Below are 19,500 nucleotides of genomic sequence, written 5' to 3'. Positions count from 1 at the left end.
CTCTATCACGATACGTAACATCCCGTAGTGGAAATATAGCCGTTAGGTGCTGAATTATGTATAGTATGCAGCATAGGTTTGTAGGAAGCTAAATATCCTGTTAAATTAACTATGCTGCTTGCTTGCTATGTCCGCCTTCTAATCGATTCAGAATAGCAATGTAGGACTTGAATTACTAACTTTAATGACCTCCCATGTATATTCCATAATAGAGCATTGCAGAATTTGATTAATAAAGACACAACCAGATGTATAATGATATGTAGATCTCGGTCTACTTTGAAGTCAAGTGCCAGTGTATTTGAAGGATATTAGAGGTTGATAGTATCCTTATATAGCATACTATAACTTGTAGGGGTAGAATAGAGTCTAAAGTGGCATCCTGTTTAGTAAGTGTAGCTGAATAATATGAGCTTTCAGCATGTCTTTGAACAAGATCGTGAGAGTCATTGTTTCGAGGGTAGAACTCTTCTACCTACCTAACCAATACCACCGAGGTTATTAGTAGGTAAAGAGGGTTCGTAGCAACGTTGTATATTACTACCTATCTTATGAGGCTGACAAATATAGGAATCTTACTATCAGGTCTTCTTTCTAGATATGAAGCGCGATATCTAAGCAAGGAGGACTGTATACAACCAGGCGATAAGCTATGGATCGCAATGCGCATAGATTGAACGATACAGCTAAGGATTAGGCTAAGAAAAGAATGACGTATAATAGTGGTACATGAAAACTTGAAAAACAAAAAGGGGAAATTGCGGTTAGTAACTTTCAACTACAAAAAATCTCTAAAAAGGAAACAATAAGTATTATTGTAAGGGTACCTATCTAGTCATAGAGAGACGTTAAGAGTGAGTGGATCAAGCGAGAGAAGAGCCTAGAGTTTGATTATCTAGTGCTGTGTTGGTATGATAACCTGTAAATGCGAAAAATAGCTATAAAAAGAATTCTGCTAGCTGGAAGCAGTTCTTTCCATGAAAGGGTATCTGAAGTAGTATTCTACTATTTTATCAATAGGATATAAGTATCTATTACTTCAAGTCCCTAGAGCTATGTTACGTCTGCGTTATTCGGATTCCAGTTGTTGTCTTAGATATCGAAGTATCTACTCTTTCAAGACTTGTGTCTTATTCTATAGGGGTTGAGAGTCTTCTATAAGCAGTTATCTGTTGTTTCATAGTCTCTAGTACTACTGAGCTATAATCCAGTTGTTATACATTGTATAATAGGTGAATTGCAATTTATTCGTTTACTTCGCCCTTACCCACGCTATCAGACTTCATACACAACTACACGTAGGTATTACGTATAATTAAGCAGAAAATTAAAGTTCATATATATGCCACAAGGTGAGCGCAAAGGAAAATTGTAACATTGCAATTTTCAACGGTTGCGAAATGGAGCGTTTAGAAACTTGCTAGGATATTTAAATATCAAAAAACAGTATGTAACACAGCATTATGATCACAAGAATTTCTTAAGTCGATATAAATGGCGTATTGTTTGAAGTTCTGGTCATATCAGGTATCTCACCCTCCTCGTCTGAGCGCACGCTGTGTCCAATAGTAGATTGTGCTGGGTGACTCCTTTCACCTCACCACAGCAGCGCACTCCGTTTGTGCCAAGCCGCTAGTTTTTACCATATATCTCTGCGCTCCCACAATAGCTGCCTAATATCCAATCCCTATCAAAATTCCTCCCGCAGAGAAGTAAGTTTTTTCCGACCACTTTCGACACAATAGGTGAAACTAACAGATTGACAGCGACAGACTGCATGGGATCAGCGTGTGCGGCAACGACCACGATCAGAGCAACATAGAAGCGGAATCGCGTGCGCAGGAACAAGGAAAATGGCGGGCTTTGGTACGCTTAACTTGGATACAGACGATGAACATGGTACAGGAGAAACAAACCGGCGTAAGTCTCCAGCCGTACTCTGGAAAAGACTCAAGGAAGGCGAAGATATCATCACAGAGTGCTGGGACATGGTCGACGAAGAAGAAGATCCGCTTCCGCCCCATAACGACCCAAACAAATTCACAGCATATCCAGCAGATGCCTATGCCAAACTCGACGTTTCAAAGATGGACGACGCGGAGTATCTGCGCGGTCATCTCCAAACCCTCTCTGAACAGCTCCAAAGCTGTCGGGCGGACCTCCTAGAGCAAGAAAGTGCACGGATCCAGGCAGATTGGGGCCACAAGATGGCGCAGCAGAAGTGTCGACGATTGCAGGCTTTCATTAAGTACATCGTGGAGGAAGTCGCTCGTCCAATGGTTCTGAGCCAGGCAGAAAAGGAGTATGGGCTGTTCAAGCGAGAGCAGAAGGTTCACGCGCGTGAAAAGGCACTCAAGGACGAAGAGGCTATCATGAGCAAGGAGCGCACGAACCTAACTGAATTCATTGGACTCGTCAGGAAAGCCGCGGCTACATCAAAGGCGGACTTGGAGAGGCTGCGTGAGAATGTCCTGGAGAACGACGAGCGCATCAGATTACTCCGATTCGACGTCATGTCTGAGGAGAAAGAAGATTGGCTACAGGAACTGTCAGAGCACCGCACGAAGATGAACCAAGAACTGCTCCTGGTCAGCGCTGACAAGCGTGCATTGGAAGCCCAGCTCAGCGCTTCAGTCACCGAGAAAGAGAAAACCACCTCGGAAGCCCTCAAAAGTGAATACTACAATCAGGGCTACAGCATCGGCGAGGCTGCTGGCAAGAAGATCGAGGCTGTTGAGCAGTACCTCCGAGGCTACGATTTTGGGGCCAAGGATGCAAACAAGATTGCAAGGCAGAATATCGATGCGGAGTACCAACGGGGCAAGGAAGAAGGTATTCGATCTGCGCAAGAAGAACGCGTAAAACTCGATGTGAAGCTGCGAGAAGAAATGAGGGAAGAAGTCGAACGTGCCAAACAAGAAACAGAAGAGCAGGTGACCGCCGAGCTGACAGACGACTTCGCAAAGTTCTGGCACGAGCGAGAACTTGTCGTACGCCAAAACTATCATGCATATGGCCTGTACGAAGGAGCCATGACGCAGATCCGCCTCCGGAAAAAGGTTGCAACAGCGGTTGAGGAAGAGGACGCGCTGACAAGTCGCATTGCATCCATCCTCGCAATACAATGGCAAAACGCGATTGCCGAAAATACTTTGGAGAAAACGCCATGGTTCAACGTCATCAAGGAGGATTCACCAATTTGCTTGCGTTTCGAATACATCATTGGTACCAGTTTCTGGAAAGGGCTCGTGGCGAAGATAGCAAGGGAGCAACTCGTAGTAGAAGAACGCATCAATGCAGCGAGAGCCGAACAAGGCTCCCTCCCACCCGTCATCTATGAGCTCCCTAAAGACGAGGAAGCCTGCAAGGCGTATTTCAGCGACATGGTCAAGGAATGGATGGAAAGCTGGCGGAGAAAGAAGGAGGAAAGCCGCTTAGTCGTGGAAGACTGGTGACCAAGTATTGACGCTACAACACCTGCGATAACGACCGGAACTGTAAAGGGCCCTGGCTTTGCTTTTAGCCATCGTTTGATAGCAGCCCAGTGTCTTCTCATCATACTGATAGCTCGGTCTACCATGTGTGTCTTTGAGAGCTCACATCTCTTCAGCTCTTCATGCATGATATTCCCCTTTTATCCATGTTTGATTTCCCAGCTATGGACATAGGAATTAGTTCTTCTGCCAATGAATTGCTTGTAGTCGTCTCTCGGTATTGCAGGAAGTCAGTTGCGATGAAGTGATGAATGAGATCATTGAAAAAAGAACCTCGTGAAGGACAAGATTGTGAGAGTGAACAAGTTTTTCCGAAGATGAGTTGTTTGCGACAGCAAGGGAGGACCCAGATACCAGGAGACTTGACTCATATCTTCGAGCTACCCAAGTCGGATGTCCACTTCCTCCGTGTCTGCAGCCTCCCAGTCTTCTTTCCAGATCTGCCCTATTGCTCTTCGATACGCGATGCCATCTTCCCTTTCAATCCAAAGGACATCGTAACATCTGAATTGCCAGTTTGATGCGGGCTCGTAGATATTCCTGTAGTAGTGATCTTCATCCACAAAGCATTCTTTATGGCAGCCATCACCATCGATGTATTGTCGACCAGGACTCCGTATGTGCGCATGTTTCGCGCAAACTGCGCCGCTCACGCTGATGCAAACGAGTTCGATGTTCTTTATAGGTAGGTCGAGTGAATGGAATGATACGCCGAGGTCCAATGCGCCGATCATCTGCCCTTCCGATCCTAGTATAAGAGCCATGTCGTTGCTAAACTCACGGCAGTCTTGTTTTGCTATATCGGCGAACAGTCTACGACTGCGAAACTCGATAACCGTTGTGTAAAGCTGTTCGGGTGCGTGATTGATGATTTCATCGTCTTCCACCACAGGGTACTTGCATAATGTGCCCTCGTCTTCCGGCAATTCCTCATCGCTTTGGGCAATACATGTCTGACCACGAACTTCATAATAGTTCATATTCCTGATCTGCTCTCGTTTTCCATCAATCGAACTGCTGGGGAGCTTGTAAAACTCCACAATGTAAGGGTAAACGAGGCCTGAGACTGACTTTACAATATGACATGCTTCACTAGCGAGTGTCATATCGGTTGGCCCGATCCAGCCGGCCCATGACCAGGAGGGAAACTGCTTCAGGATGTTGCCCTCGCGGTCTCTTCGTCTGTTTTGAACTGAGCCAAAATCATGGTGCCAGCAAAGCATGTTGTTGAAGTAGAGTTCTGGCAGGCCATATAACATCCCGCCCTTCATGGCACGGCCTTGTACCGTAATGAAGGCGTCGAACGCCGCTAGGACATCTGCTGGGTCAGATAGATTTCTGCTGCTGTACTGTTCTACTTCAGCACAATATGATCCGGGGTTGGGTCTCTTTGTCCACAAGGTCAAGGGGGTTCTTGCGGGGACTCTGAACGGGGTATGCCCGTTTTCTTGCTGCATATACTTCTGGCACACCCATGTGACTGTCTGATCATGGAACACTATCATACGGCGTGAGAAAGTCCATTCTTGGAACGTCCATCCCCGGGAGTGATAGATATCGCGGGTGCTTCTTGTTGGTGAAGCTGCAAACATTCGACGACTGGGACTGAAATCCAAAATTTCGAACGGTGGTTTTCTTGGGCGTGATTTCTCTATCCCGCAGAGCCCGTAGTTGCTGTGCGGCCCCTCTGTTGCCGCAATAGTGACGTACGAGTTGGAGTATATGGAAGCCATGGCAGCAAGTTGATACGGCTTTGCAGTCTCATCATCCTGCACTATACAGAACCGATCAACCCATAGGTACTGTATACCGAGAGCACGGGTGAGGAAGATGCTGTCTTTGATCGTGTTGGGAAGGCGACCATAGTTCTCCGGTAGTTTGAACGCATTCGTCTCGCTTAACGAATCAAAATTCTCAATCAATGTCTGGAAAGTATTGTCAGTACTTTTACCCCAGACATAACTTAGGGCAGCGTACCGAAATGAGTGCCCGAATTGAGGTTGGGCCACCAAACAGTATTTCTCAACATCGATGAAATACAGTCCAGTGGCATCAGGAATTCTCCCTACTGGATCTGCAATGGTGTGGCATCGTCCAGCATCCTGCTGATCACATTGATCAATCCACCTCTTGATACCCAACACGTTAATCTCACATCCAAGGAGAGAAAATCCCAATGCGTTTGGGCAACCAGAATCCGCTATTATCTCGATGGAGATGCAAGGTTTCGTCCGGGAGTATCCATTCTTGCGGTCTCGAAGGCGTAGCGTCCAATAATCATCGTAGCGCCTCACATAGCCAAGCTTCTCATGCAAAGCAACGTGTGGTGCTTCAAGGTTGAAATGTTTGACTAGTTTCTGACACGTAGCACACGTGTAGTTGCGTTCGACTTTGCCATACTCCCACACAAACTCCTCGCCATCTCCAGACGCTTCTTCCATAGCTTTTATGACCGACACAAGATTCGCACTGCACCATTGTGTTACGACCCTGCAAACCACAACTTGGTATAGCGTAGGGTAAATATTGAATAAAAGAGTAATGGCCGAGTTTATCCCGCTTGTTAATCTTCAGGTGGATGTGATCAATATCTCAATCCGGCCGATACGATGGTCGAGAGCTACCGAGTGAGGGGGAAATAAAATTGCAAAAAAAGTATGATGTAGAACTAGATAAAAGTCCAGCTTCAAATAGAAACCGTGTATGCTGTGCCACAATCAGGCAGCTGCATGATATGGTGCATGGAATCCTTCGAGATAGCACTATACAGCCTTGTGGATCGATCAGACACAGGGGAGGAAGCGAGGGGTAATATGCGTGCAGCCTTGTCTCGCAATTGTGAGTAAAGATTGGCCAGCACACAAGAGCGAAACTCCGGATGCAGAAGAAATTGCGCTAAGTACTGCCTTTTGAACGCCATAAAATGGTTGCTTTGACCTGAATGGGATGTATCTTTGCCTGGCAGACTGCGGAATATTTTCTGCTTGATTCACGACCCTGCAGGAAGCTGAGAACAGCTCCCACCCAGTTTGTAATTGCACATATCGATTGGTGTTTCACGGCATAGACTGATGCTCTGTACACTGGGATTGGAGAATACGTCGGTCGAGGCGCTGTGGAGGGCCCTATCCTGGTTTGTCAGGGCGGCTAATGTCTCGTATTCTAGCGCCGATATGTTGAGTTATCCTCTCTGGGGTCTTCGGGCACCATGTCGCAATAGACATTGTTGCGGAGAATGAGTGATGTGCGTACTGAAATTTGACATACGGCGGATGTATGTGCTGGGTAGAAGTAAGGGACGTAGAGGGAAAGAAGTGTGCCCAGCCCATGGTTGCCAAGTTGGCGCTAGACGGGTTAACGCCATTGCTGATGTACCCCAGGAAATCCACAAAAACGCTCCACATTCTAGCGGAGGAAACGATCGGATATCAAATAGGGGGTGTTTCTCCAGTGTACCTCATATATCACATGAGTTACTCACAATGGCTCATGAACTATTCATGTTGGTGTTTAAAGCCAAGTAGTAAGATGTCATAATCCTGGATGGATGCGGGGATGATACTGCCCGCGGGAACTGCAGACGTCATTTTTGGTGTGCAATAGTCACACCCAAGGCTGATGGCGCATGCGGCATTCTCTCCCGGCTAGGCAAATCTGACGGTTTTGCGAGGAGACGTAAGATGCTCTATCCAATCGCTTTGTCGTCCAGGAATCAGCATAGGCGATGACGTCGTCTAGATACCGAGCTGAGGGGATAGGTTGGCAATACTTAAGCAGTATTGACCTCCTGAGATGCCTGCGGATGCGCTCCAGGAACGTTCTGGCTATGCATTAACCCTTTAACTCTCCACTCTTTGTTCTGCAACTACCAAAAAAGAGCATTTGGGCCTGCACCTGGTCTTGTCCTGCACGCTTGTTCAATATGACCGCCCAAGGACCTATGGTCCCAGGGCCTCCAATGACTCATGATTGGGCAGACAATCATTCAAGTAGCCACTTGGATAGTATCACTTCCGGAAACAGTGAGTCGTCCTCATTTACGGGTGAACAGGACAAATACTGATTTTGAGTGCTTATCTCCAGGCGCCATACCATTGACTCAATCACGTACTCAACAGTCTACAGGTTCAACAGACTCGAAACTCTCGACCCAAAGGACGTCGTCGAGCGCCCAGCGAAAACGATCAGTGCTTGGTTTGCACCCCCAAGCGCCAATTGACGAAGGACATGAAGAGGCTCCACAATCAGGCCTGGTGTGGTCGCGAATAAGAACCGTGATGAGAGAGCCGTTTGCAGAGTTCTGGGGCACTGCTGTTATGGTCATGTTTGGTAATGGCTCAGTTGCGCAGGTATTGCTCTCAGCAGGACAGTCCGCCGCTCCAGGGGGCAATGGCTTCGGCCAGTATCAATCGATAAATTGGGGGCAAGTTGAAACACCATGCCATGAATCTTGGTGTACATTGCTGACATAGAGCAGCTGGGGATTAGGCGTGATGCTAGGACTGTATGTGGCGGGCGATTTTGGCGCATATCTGAACCCTGCGATCACATTTACCAACTGCATCTACCGGCAGTTGCCATGGCGGCGGCTTCCCGTGTATTTTGCTGCGCAGATGCTCGGAGGATTCGTCGGATCTGGTATCGTGTACGCGAATTACATCAGTGCCATCGACTGGTTCGAAGGTGGCAAGATGCGAACGGTGCCTCCTGCTGAAAAAGCTACTGCAGCTATCTTCTGCACTTATCCACAGCCCTTCTTGACCAAGACGAGCCAGTTTTTCTCCGAGTTCATAGCAAGCACGTTGCTTATGTTCGTAGTGTTTGCACTGAAGGATCCGAGCAATAATGGTGTTCCCAAGGTAAGTGCATTGAGTGTATGGAACTAAGAGCTGCTGACAGGATACGCAGAGCGACAAGTGGTTCCCGCTCTGTTTGTTCTTCCTCATCTTCGGTCTGGGTTCTTGCTTCGGTTGGGAAACTGGCTATGCGACTAACATTGCTCGTGACTTTAGTCCGAGACTGATGTCTTACGCTGTCGGATACAGCCATGAGGTCTGGTCAGCAGGTGGATACTATTTTTGGGTGAGTACTGCCTCAAAACCACTAGCGTGATCTTGCTAACGACGGATAAGATTCCAATGATAGCGCCGTTTCTTGGTTGCGCATTTGGGGGGTTTCTATATGACGTCTTCATCTATACGGGCCCTAGTCCCGTCAATTCTCCCTGGCTAGGCTTGAAGCAGCTCATGCCAGAGAATGCGATGTGGACAAGAAGAGAGCATTTGAGGAGAGAGAAGCAGGAGGGAGTCGTATGACATGTTGGTGGTGCGGGATTCGATGCCTTCGAAACCACGCGACGGTTAGAAGAGTTCTCGCTGAAACGAAGATCAGATGTGCTGGTGTAAATGTGCATGTGCAGTGTCTCGAGAGTGAAAGAGCTTTCCCCAGCTTAGTCATTTACGCGTGTTGGTGCCTGATGACGCCACTGCCCCGCAGAGATGGTTGCAGGCCGCTGCTACCTTCCAAACTTTGAGTCACGTTGCAAACACACATCATACGCCGAGTCCTATCATCCAACACACACTATCCTCTCATATTCCACTATCACACCACTAGCAGCACATCAACATGGCAAAGAAGGGTGGCGCCGGCGGCGCCGGCGAGAATTCAAAGAAGGCGCAAGGACAGGCCCGCAAGGCAGAGGCTGCCGCGTCAAAACAGACAGCAAAGAACCAGCAGGCTGAGAAAGAAGAGGCGGAGGAATGGAAGAAGGGTGCCAAGTCCAATGCGAAGGCGTAGGTGGCGCTGCATCATTGTGCAAGCAGAAGACTGACAGATGGCAGTGAGGCCGCTGCGGAAAAGGCGGCCGAGGCAGCACGCAAGAAGGCGGAGAAGGAGGCGTTGCTGCGCGAAGAAGAAGCCTCTATGCCGTCGAAGCCCAAGGGAAAAGCACCAAAGGCCGAGAAGAAGACTCGCGGCATCGATTCAGCCCTGGGCTCCCTCGACGGAAAGCCCGCCGCGCTCAACGCTTCAGGTATCGACAATGCGCTGGACGCTCTGGACATCACAGGCAACAGGCAAGACAAGGTGGACCGCCATCCTGAGAGGCGATTCAAGGCGGCATACGCAGCTTACGAAGAGCAAAGACTTGGCGACATGAAGGATGACAAGGGTCTCCGGCGACAGCAGAAGATTGACCTGATCAGAAAGGAGTTTGAGAAGCACCCCGACAACCCGTTCAACCAAGTAACTGGATCCTACAATATGACAAAGGAGGAGCTGGCTGAGATACAAGAGTCGGAGAAGGCCAAGAAGGAAAAGAGATTGGCGGGTGTGAACTGAGGGGCTGGCTAATGAGGTGTTCGCATTTGCGCAGGCGTTCTGGATAGACATTGGACTAGACGCTCGGGAGAGTCTGGCCAAGCCGCGTGTAATCAAGGATGGATCTTGGGATGGTAATCTCGAGCGTTCTCTGCCAGTTGATCCAACCTGGTCGGTTGCTTTTTTTTGCTTGTGACGATCTTCACAACCTCGGCCCTATAGCAGCTCCGCCACACGTGCTGCGTATGCACGCATTATGCGCACGTCTGGAATAGGAAGACTATGGCAATGGCCCTCGCATGAGTTGCGTGGGGTACTGCATAGAATGAGCAGCCAGGCGACGACGACGACTGCGACTACGAGTACGACTACTGCCACTACTCGAAGTTGCGGTAATAGGATATTAAACAAAAGCGGTGGGCGCAACGGGCAGCAAGTAGGATTAAGTGTTTCAAGCCGTGATGGAAGAGGCGCCGATGAGATGAGTGGAGGCAAAAACAGAGTGGCCCTGGACCTGAAACAAGCGGCCAAGCCGACGATTGGCTGAGGCGCGGCCTGTTCCTGAGTTTCGAAACGCCCACGTGCTCAACCCTGGCCTGCACCCGCGCGCTCCTACCCAGCATTGAATGAGCCAGCAAAGGCTGGTAGGCCTGACTCAGGCCGTACCGGTAAATGAATATGTAATGCCTTCACCATGCCCCCCTTGTCCCCTCATTCACCGACGTGCTCGCGTCTTATTACACTTCGCGTTCTGTTTACGTTCGCTCTTCCCTTTCCACACTCGTTCTCTTCTACACTCGTTTCTCTTCTACACACTCCTTTACATTCGTTTTTGACCAAACATGAAGTGCTTTTCTACCACTGGAGCTGTGCTCCTGACTGCTTTCGCGGCAAGCACCGCGACCGCCATTGAATTTGACCCGCAGGATGAAGGTGGGAGGCTGACTGTCCCGCATGTCTCTCCGAACCCCCTAGGCTAACTTTGCCAGCGTCACTCCTTAGCGCCACCCGGCAATATGCGCGCGGCTTGATGTCGTTCTACAAGGGCAGCGGTCCAAACGTTCCAAAGGAAGATATCGGCATCTGGCCACGACCCTACTACTGGTGGGAGGGCGGTGCTGCGTGGGGAGGCATGATCGAATACAGCCAGTTCAGCGGTGACGATTCGTACGTCAGCGTGCTCCAGCAAGCCTTGACTGCCAATTATGGGCCGGATAACGACTTCATTTTGTCCTATCGCAAGGACCAGACGGTGCGGGAAATGTCGGATGCATCTAAGAGCCGAAGCTGACTGCAGACTCCAGGGTAACGACGATCAGGCGTTTTGGGCGCTCGCGATTATGAGCGCACTTGAATACCGTTTCCCGGACCCTTCACAGGCGCCTGCAGACTATCTCCAAGTTGTCACCAATGCATTCGAGAACATTGTTGGTCGCTGGGACACGACCACTTGTGGCGGAGGCCTCAAGTGGCAGATTTATCCCGAGAACGCGTACGGATACAATTACAAGAACGCCATCTCCAATGGCTGCGCTTTTGCCCTCGGTGCGCGCCTCGCTCGCTACACGGGCGAACAAAAATACGCTGATTGGGCCGTCAAGATTTACGACTGGACGAAGGAGATTGGAATCATCAGCGATGGATTCGAGGTTTTTGACGGAACTGACGACAAGACCAACTGCTCAAAGGTGGCTGACGAGACGCAATGGTCGTACAACAATGCCATGTTCCTTCACGGATCTGCGTTCATGTACGACTACACCAACGGCAACAACCTCTGGAAGGATCGCATCTCTGGCTTCCTGAACCACGCCGACCTGCTCTTCTTTAAGCCTTTTGGAAACGCCACTGATATCATGTACGAATGGGCCTGTGAAACTGGCGAGTCTGGAAGGCACTGCAACCTTGATCAGCAGTCTTTCAAGGCATACCTCGCGCGCTTCATGGCCAAGACTGCAATGCTGGCCCCTTTTACAAAGGACACGATTGTGCAGCGCCTCACAGCCTCGGCGGTTGGCGCCGCAAAGTCGTGCTCTGGTGGCACAGACGGAACCACGTGCGGTAGCAAGTGGTACACTGGGGCTTGGGATGGCACTTCTGGTGTTGGCCAGCAGCTGTCGGCGCTCGAGGTTACCCAGGCACTTCTGATGATCAAGAAGAACATGCTCCCTGCCAAGAACAGCGCATCAAACGTCCCCAAGCCCTCAAACAGCCCGACCCCCAAGTCCAGCCAGAGCCCGACTCCGAGTCAAACTCCGAGCCCAACTCCGAGTGCAGCGCCAGCCCCGACTTCGACACCAGCAGCGTCGAGCGCGGCGGCGAGCGCTCCGGCTTCTTCGCCTAGCAAGATTCCGTCGAGCGAGACCCCGTCCCCGGAGGTTCCGGCCGACAAAGTCCCCGAAGCCTTGACATCTGAGAAGCAGCAAAACGCCCAGGCTCCTGCTACTCCCCCGGCCGTCTCGTCGCCCAGCAAGACTCCAAGTATGCCGGCGTCAAGCGCAACAGTGTCAAGCTCAGTGGTGTCAAGCGCACCAGCAGCGAGCGCACCAGCAGCAAGCTCGCCTCCCGCTTCCACCAACCAGGCTGGGCTCCCGTTCAACCAAAGCAAGCCTTCCTCTGCCAACTACTCTTGTATCGGCAATGTCACCAAGACGGTCACTGTCACCAAGCCGTCTCCCACCTCTAGCTGTACACCCAGCGTGACTGTCACCGTCACCGTTCCACCCGTGCCCACAGTACCAGCGGCAGCAACCTCGCTCATCTCGACGCCCAGCCTGGGACTGCCGCCCGTCAACGGCACCGCCACCTCGCCGACACTGCCACAGTTCACTGGAGCTGGCTCCATCAACGCAGCCAGCATCACTTCCGTGGCGGCGTTTGTGGCCGCAGCCGTCTTTGCCCTTGCCTAGACGCACACATAGCCATAGCCCTTCATCCCCTTAGTGTCTTCTCTTCGTAGTGTGTATATATAAATTCAACCCCTTTTGGATTCGCAGAGCGCCATGTAGTCAGGCCTCTCGTGTCGGCGTAGAAGCCTCAGATACAATGCATAGATATACTGGGTCATTTGCGCGTCCCGCCTGCCGTGGTGCCGTGACGGATCATGTCTTGGTGGTGGTGGTCATGTCGCCAGTGCCGCGGAAGTCTAGGCCAAAGCAGTTGCGTAGCGTAGCGCATGCCGTGGTCGCGGCGCCACTACCCCACCAAGAAGGACCGCCACTGCGCTCCTGCAATGACATAGTGAGTGCGAGTCCGGAGTGGGAGCCATACCCCGACCCCGGCCCGTCTGCATCTCTCCATATCTCCGGCCTCAACAACGACAATAGCGTCCCCGCCTACGCCATTGTTGAGCACTCGTATTCTTCGGCCGCGCCCCATATCTCTTGTCGCCCGGCTGTCGGCTATCACAGGATCCGCTCCAGCTCAGCGCTCCGCCGTGGCCTGATGTTCTCTCGCACGCGACAACCGATCCTGAGAGAAACTGCTAGAAGGTGTGTACACAGTCAAAAAAAAGACCTCCGCAACACCACGCCCAAGTCTGGATTCCCATGCTAAACCATGCAAAGGCCATAGCTTCCAGCTCACCTGCACCGTCAGCGACCCCGCGCCCCAGTCACAGCGCTCCGCCTACTGCCGTCGCCCCTCAATCGCTACCCACCCCGAGTCGTCGTATTATTATTACTACTACAACACATCAGCAGCCATAGGAGGCCTCACTCTCTTCCTCTTGGGCTACATCGTCGCCGTCTAGTCGGCCGTCATGGCGACCCAGAAAAGAGATGCCAGGGGCAAAAAGCTTGCCGTCATGAACAAATATGTCTACGATGCGTTTCTGTGGACATTCTCTATCCTGGTCGAGCTGTTCTTCCGTGAAGTGCATCCTAGGAGTAGCTGGAAGGTGCCAAAGGAAGGCCCCGTCATCTTTGTCTGCGCCCCGCATGCGAACCAGGTAGGCTGCCACACCATATTGGTGCAAAGCGGAAACTGATGCACGCAGTTCGTCGACCCTCTTATGTTGATGCGTGTCGTCAAAAAGGAAGCAGATCGCCGCATCCAGTTTCTGATTGCCGAAAAATCCATGAAGCGGAAGTTTGTAGGCGCAATGGCAGGTTTGACGGGTGTTGTACCTGTAGGAAGAGCCATGGACATGACCAAGCCAGCCAAAGGCAAAGTCTATCTCCCAGACCCCATCAACGACCCGACACTCCTTCGAGGCATAGATACCAACTTTGAAGATGGCTTGTTCCAGATTGGCGGCTCCATTGTGCTTCCAAAGGTGGACAACAAGGCGGCCACCGCTGAGATTCTCGAAATCAAGGGCCCAGAAGAGATCCGGCTCAAGCGCGGCTTTAAGGGAGGCGTCGCCATGCAGCAGTTGACAGGACGCAACGACATGACCAAGGACGGCACATTCATCGACGGCGCTGAGGCAAAGAAGGGCCTTGCCGATGGCTACGAGGGAACCCCGTTTCAGGTTGCGCCCAAACTCGACCAAACAGAGGTTTACGATGCTGTGCACGCGGTTCTGCACCACGGCGGCAGCATTGGTATCTTCCCCGAAGGTGGCAGCCACGACCGTACCGACCTTCTGCCTCTCAAGGGTAAGCAACTCTATCCATAATCTTGCCGTATCTAACAGTCCTCAGCTGGTGTCGCTATCATGGCGCTTGGCACGGTTGCAACGAAGCCTGACTGCAACCTGAACATTATCCCTGTCGGCATGAACTACTTTCACGCGCACAAGTTCCGCTCAAGGGCCGTTATTGAATTCGGAACACCAATCCTCGTTCCCCCAGCGCTGGCCAAGAAGTTTGATGGCCCCGGACGGCGAGAGGCGATTGGCGAGATGCTGGAAACCGTTCGCCAAGGTCTCATTGGCGTCACCGTCACGACACCGGACTACGATACACTCATGGTATGTGCATGTTCTGGATACTACGTTCCCCGCTAACACCGCTAGGTCATCCAAGCTGTGCGTCGCCTTTACAACTCCAAGGGTACCAAACTCCCGTTGCCCAGGATTGTCGAGTTAAATCGCCGCCTTGTGCAAGGGTACGAACGCTACAAGGAAGATCCCCGCATCATCCAGCTCAAGCAAGAGGTTACCACCTACAACAGTAAACTCAAAGCGCTTGGCCTGCGAGATCACCAAGTGCAATACGCCAAGATGCACCCCATCACAGCTGCCGGTCTCTTCTTCTACCGCCTTGGAAAACTCTGCTTTCTGGGACTGCTCGCCCTTCCTGGAACCCTTCTTTTCAGCTTTGTTTTCATTCTTACCAAGATCGTCTCTCTCCGAAAAGCCAAGGAGGCTCTTGCCGCATCCAACGTGAAGATCCAGGCTCGGGACGTTATGGCGACGTGGAAACTTCTTGTTGCCATGGCTGCCGCGCCGGCAGCTTATGCCTGGTATGTATGTCTCGGGCTTTACTGGTACTCATACAACAACTGCAACGGATATCTTCCCGCTGGTATCCACAAGCGGTGGCTCATTCTTCCACAACTCATTGTATACGTCACAATCACTTATGGCGCTCTCCGCTTCGGTGAGGTCGCCATGGACATTCTCAAGTCTCTTGGACCTCTCTGGAAGATGATGAGCCCCTTCTCGAACACCGAACTCGTCAAACTCCAGGAACGCCGCGAGAACCTTGCCAAACGCGTCAACGACATCATCAACGAGCTTGGCCCCGAGATGTACGAGGACTTCCACTCTAAGCGTATCGTTGAAGACCCCTTTATCAGAGACAAGAAAGAGCGTCCTCAAACGCCACAGACCAAGTCGGATGGTGTCCCTCGAGTCGAGGCTGGTCAAGATATGGATACATACGAGTACCCAACTTCGCCGGGCTCCATGAACGAGATACCGCGCAACGAATCGTTCCACGACCTTGCCAACCAGGACTTCTTCTCTAGCAGGCCGCAGACGCCCAAGAAGAGCCATAGCAGGAGCAATAGCAGCATGAACCTCAGCGGCTTCCAGCTCAAGCCTTTTAGCACTATTGACGGAAACATGGACGAGGTCAAGAGGAGGTTGACAGATGGTGTCAGGACGAGAAAGAGGCGCAGCAGCGGAGAGGGAAGCTTTGACGATGGCGAGGATGGCGAAGGGCTGACCATGGGTCAGAAAGGTTGATCGCACACAAAGTAGGGTGGTAGGAAAGGCTTAGGGAGGGATACATGTCGTTGTTTTGTCGCGCATTCATACAGAAGATACCACTTTTCGTATTCTCCGTTTTAGATGGGAATGGCTTTGAATAGCACGGATTCGATTTGAACATGATTGGGGTTTGGCTTTACTACGCTATGCTGTGCTATGCTAATATAATCAAACTCGCCTATACATTCATTCGCTTGTCGCATCAAACCTTGCCGTGACGATCAGAAAAGGGGGGAATAGAAAGAAGAGACCAACGGGTATCAACGTACCGACCCCAGGCATACCCAGATACCAATCACGCTGTGCCGTAACCAACCAGCCAACTAATGTGACAGCCTATACCCCTTACCAAAAGGACAAAAGGAACAATGAAGAAGAAAGAAAATAAAATAAAATAAAAGAAGCCACACCGTTGAAACGTAACGTGCACTCCCCCTGTCCTGCCCTACCCACACTTACTTGACTTACCCCACCACCGCCTTCTGACTGAGCTTCTCCAAAAAGCCGCTCAAATCCTCCTTTTTAATCTCAATCACACACGCCTCGAAGCTGTCCATGCGGACTCTGGCGCCCGTTTCCCGCACAACCTCCTGGAACGCATTGCCAAAGCGATTCTTGCCTCCTTTTCTCGTGTCATCGTCATCATCGTCATCATCATCCGAGTCAGACGAGTCGTTATCTGAAGAGTCGGATTCCGAGGCTTCGGATTCGGTGTTGTCGGCGATTTCGTCTTCTTCGAGACCGGCTGCGAGATTGCGTGCGATGCGAGCTTCGCGGCGGAGGGCTCGTTCTTTTTCCTTTTGCGCTTGCTTGGCTTGCCGGGCGGCGAGGCGGGCCTCGCGTTTCTGGAGGCGCGATTTGGCGGATTGCGTGGCGCCGCCTCCGCCGCCTCCGCCGCCGAGACCGACGACGACGTAGAGGCCGCGCGAGTCGTCGAGACCGGCCATGACGAGCTCGCTGCCTTTGGATTTGCCCTTTGTGCCGTTGAGTTCGACAATGGCTTCGGCGATCCAGAGGGCGAGCTTGGTGAGGGCACCGGGGTGTGTGAAGAGTTGCACGTCGGGGCCTTCTTTTACGACGGCCATGCGAAAGGCGCGGAGGTGGCGGATTTGGCGCTTCTCGATCAGGGCGGTGCCGGTGCGGAGGATGGCGCGGTGGAGGTGCTGTGCTGTGCTGATGTGCTCGACCAGCAGGTCAATGTTCCCGAGAGCGTCGTATGCTGTCCAGAACCGGCTTGTGATGTGTTCCTGGGCGAGATCTTGCTGTTCTTGGGTCGCCGTCTGCATTTCCGTGTGGTCGTTTGTGCCTACAAAGTTTGAGCTGTCCAGGGCGGATTGGTTGAGGTTCTTGACGTCGCCAACTTCGAGGATGGCACCTAGGACGACGCCGGCATCGATGGCTGAGAGGCAGGCTTTCCAGCCCCAGCAGCGGACAAAGCCCCACCCGTCTTTTGGATCGCCTGTACTCGACTTTGGAGGGACTAGGCCATCCAAGCCGTATTGTGGGGCGAACTTGAGGAGGCGTTCTCGTAGCCCACGCTTCAGCTCCATGTCCATGTGGGTATATCTTTGTTTGCATTCAGTCAGAGAGACGCCCATCTTTGCCAAGAGTTTTGCAAGTCGCTTTTGCCCCGCATCGCTCCAGATGTGTAGTTTGGCAGAGAGGTAAGGAGAATGCAGCATGCTCTCGTACAGAGACCAGTGCCGGAGGAGAAGGAAGCGAGGTTCTGGTGACAGACGGATGGCCTTGTCTGTTGCTGAACGGGCGCTTGTAGGAATGACTCCCCAGACTTCGCCCATTGTCGCATCGCGGGACACGCCTGCAGAATCTGTGATGGGATTCAACCGCCGTACTTCGTCTCGCAGCACAGAGCGTATGTTCTCTCCGCGATTGCCATTCCAACCCGCGGAGCCGCCCTGCGCTGAAAGCGGGTTGAGCCCAACACCACTTCCTGTCCGCCCGTACAGTTCCAGACTGCTGACCCCCACAATGGCGTTCCATAACAGGTCATTGTCCTCGCGACCGAGCTCGGAGGCCAGATTGTATACGAGTGAGGACACGGGATCCGAGTAGGATGTGCCGAGTTCGTAGTACTTGTCGAGAATCTGTGCGTACTTGTCCCGCTTCTTGATCAGCTGCCGTCGTAGACTCTTGACGGACTGCTCTTTTGGAGCGGCTATTGATGGAGATGCGGAGCGGCTGCGGGAGCCTGAACGTGAAAAGTCGGAGGATCCGCCTAGTTGATTTGCGACAAGTAGGCCTCGTCGCCGCCGTGGTTCCGGTGAGGATGGTATTGAGGCGCCCTGGATTTGTTAGCATATATCCCTTTGTACATCAAAGCCAAACACACCGAATTGCTCCTCCGTCTTTGTGCTGGCCGCTCGTCGTCTGTCATGTCGTCTTCTGAATCATCCCCCTCGCCCCATGACTTCCTCTTCTTCGGCGCCTGTCCAGACGGAGGCTCCTCGTCTTCTGGCTCCGAGTCGCTCAGGTCGTCTTCCTCCCCCACCTCGGGCATCTCTTCGAGCCCCACATACGCCTCCCGCTCCGTCTGCATTTCTTCCTCGATATCGCCATCGTCAAAGACTATGATTCCGCCTCTTGATGACTGGTAGGAATGCAGAATCTTTCCCTTGTCCACGCCGGCCTGTCTCCGCACCAATTCTCCCGTGGCGGGGTCCTGGCTGATGGGGGCGGCAAAAACGTTTGTCAGATTCCACGGTCGTCTCGCGTCCAAGAGCCAGACTTCGACATCGCCAGTCCCGCCCTCGCCATTCTCATCCACGTCCAGACCCAGCATCTCTTCCATGTCTACCATGCCTCCCACGCCCAAACACACCACAACGCCTCCGCTTCCGCCCTCGGTTGTACGCATCGGCCGGACCAGCTCTTCCGCTGCCCTCGACAGATCTCCATATCCGGCTATCGGCTGTATCTTGTGGGGTATGTAGTCACGCTTCAGCAGCGCGGTAAGGATTCGACATGCGCATAGCGCGTCCGGTTCCAGGGCCACCAGGAGCAGGACGGGCGGTGCGGCAGCGTGCGTTCGTTTTACAAGGTTTTGGTATAGGTGCGCAATCAGGTTCCGCGGGAGATACATGACGGTAGTGAATGTGTAGGTCCAGCCTGTGTGGAGGCGCAGAGAAACACGCAGAACGACGCGTAGGGCGAGTTCCCAGGGGGCTGGCGGGGCAGATTTGATTTTACGGAGTGCTCCGCATTGGACTGTGAAAAAAATAAAGTGTATGATTAATATACGGAGTACTGGAGAAGGGCAATTCGCATGCGTGGGTGCGGGTGCTTGTCCGGCTTGTGGTGGTATTATTGAGGATACGGCCGACGCGTTCGGCGCTACAGTGCCCGTGCACCAGATGAGCACCATCGCCAGTTGAGCACCCCCAACAACTCAATATAGTCAACAAGATGAGGCTGTAGAGCCACCACAAATCGTAATAAAATTGCGCAAAGCTAGGATTATACTATATACCGGCCTACGAAAGTTTTGGCTTATTCAGAAATTTTTTT

General features: G+C 51.9%; 7 protein-coding genes across 7 annotated transcripts; 5 read left to right on the top strand and 2 right to left on the bottom strand.

The window, feature by feature from the left end:
• Positions 1-1,853: 1,853 nt before the first annotated feature.
• SETTUDRAFT_18721 (uncharacterized protein) lies at positions 1,854-3,455 on the top strand (the record flags this gene model as incomplete). The annotated part of the gene is made up of 1 exon (XM_008021935.1): positions 1,854-3,455. The coding sequence occupies one exon, from the start codon at positions 1,854-1,856 to the stop codon at positions 3,453-3,455; it is 1,602 nt and encodes a 533-aa protein (XP_008020126.1).
• A 1,154-nt stretch (positions 3,456-4,609) lies between these two features.
• SETTUDRAFT_73012 (uncharacterized protein) lies at positions 4,610-5,533 on the bottom strand (the record flags this gene model as incomplete). The annotated part of the gene is made up of 1 exon (XM_008022140.1): positions 4,610-5,533. A coding segment is annotated over one exon (924 nt), but the record flags the coding sequence as incomplete, so codon positions are not given.
• A 1,883-nt stretch (positions 5,534-7,416) lies between these two features.
• On the top strand, positions 7,417-8,809 carry SETTUDRAFT_153061 (uncharacterized protein; the record flags this gene model as incomplete). Its single annotated transcript, XM_008022822.1, has 5 exons — positions 7,417-7,516; positions 7,578-7,917; positions 7,972-8,353; positions 8,403-8,576; positions 8,627-8,809. The coding sequence occupies 5 exons, from the start codon at positions 7,417-7,419 to the stop codon at positions 8,807-8,809; spliced, it is 1,179 nt and encodes a 392-aa protein (XP_008021013.1).
• A 313-nt stretch (positions 8,810-9,122) lies between these two features.
• SETTUDRAFT_86838 (uncharacterized protein) lies at positions 9,123-9,836 on the top strand (the record flags this gene model as incomplete). The annotated part of the gene is made up of 2 exons (XM_008022297.1): positions 9,123-9,289; positions 9,338-9,836. 2 exons carry the CDS (start codon positions 9,123-9,125, stop codon positions 9,834-9,836), a joined length of 666 nt encoding a protein of 221 aa, XP_008020488.1.
• An 821-nt stretch (positions 9,837-10,657) lies between these two features.
• SETTUDRAFT_134099 (glycoside hydrolase family 76 protein) lies at positions 10,658-12,743 on the top strand (the record flags this gene model as incomplete). The annotated part of the gene is made up of 3 exons (XM_008022821.1): positions 10,658-10,748; positions 10,805-11,067; positions 11,120-12,743. The coding sequence occupies 3 exons, from the start codon at positions 10,658-10,660 to the stop codon at positions 12,722-12,724; spliced, it is 1,959 nt and encodes a 652-aa protein (XP_008021012.1). The 3' UTR covers positions 12,725-12,743.
• Positions 12,744-13,381: 638 nt separating this feature from the next.
• Positions 13,382-16,031, top strand: SETTUDRAFT_162584 (uncharacterized protein). Its single transcript, XM_008022820.1, has 4 exons — positions 13,382-13,764; positions 13,813-14,416; positions 14,462-14,730; positions 14,776-16,031. Exons 1-4 carry the CDS (start codon positions 13,576-13,578, stop codon positions 15,949-15,951), a joined length of 2,238 nt encoding a protein of 745 aa, XP_008021011.1. The 5' UTR covers positions 13,382-13,575; the 3' UTR covers positions 15,952-16,031.
• Positions 16,032-16,154: 123 nt separating this feature from the next.
• On the bottom strand, positions 16,155-19,152 carry SETTUDRAFT_170762 (uncharacterized protein). Its single transcript, XM_008022819.1, has 2 exons — positions 18,326-19,152; positions 16,155-18,278 (listed from the first exon to the last, which is right to left on the bottom strand). The coding sequence occupies exons 1-2, from the start codon at positions 19,073-19,075 to the stop codon at positions 16,440-16,442; spliced, it is 2,589 nt and encodes an 862-aa protein (XP_008021010.1). The 5' UTR covers positions 19,076-19,152; the 3' UTR covers positions 16,155-16,439.
• Between the last annotated feature and the right edge of the window lie 348 nt (positions 19,153-19,500).

This window comes from Exserohilum turcica (genome assembly GCF_000359705.1).
Source record: "Exserohilum turcica Et28A unplaced genomic scaffold SETTUscaffold_1, whole genome shotgun sequence".
Classification (NCBI taxonomy): domain Eukaryota; kingdom Fungi; phylum Ascomycota; class Dothideomycetes; order Pleosporales; family Pleosporaceae; genus Exserohilum; species Exserohilum turcicum.
The sequence above is the reverse complement of the archived record's forward strand: the minus strand, read 5'-3'. Positions and strand labels throughout refer to the sequence as shown.

Bases quoted from the DNA above. Each gene is read 5' to 3' on its own strand.
- SETTUDRAFT_162584 (XM_008022820.1), top strand. From the start codon at position 13,576: ATGGCGACCCAGAAAAGAGATGCCAGGGGCAAAAAGCTTGCCGTCATG. The intron at 13,765-13,812 runs GTAGGCTGCCAC...TGATGCACGCAG, and splicing joins GCGCCCCGCATGCGAACCAG to TTCGTCGACCCTCTTATGTT. The intron at 14,417-14,461 runs GTAAGCAACTCT...AACAGTCCTCAG, and splicing joins CGACCTTCTGCCTCTCAAGG to CTGGTGTCGCTATCATGGCG.
- SETTUDRAFT_170762 (XM_008022819.1), bottom strand. From the start codon at position 19,075: ATGTATCTCCCGCGGAACCTGATTGCGCACCTATACCAAAACCTTGTA. The intron at 18,279-18,325 runs GTGTGTTTGGCT...TAACAAATCCAG, and splicing joins AAAGACGGAGGAGCAATTCG to GGCGCCTCAATACCATCCTC.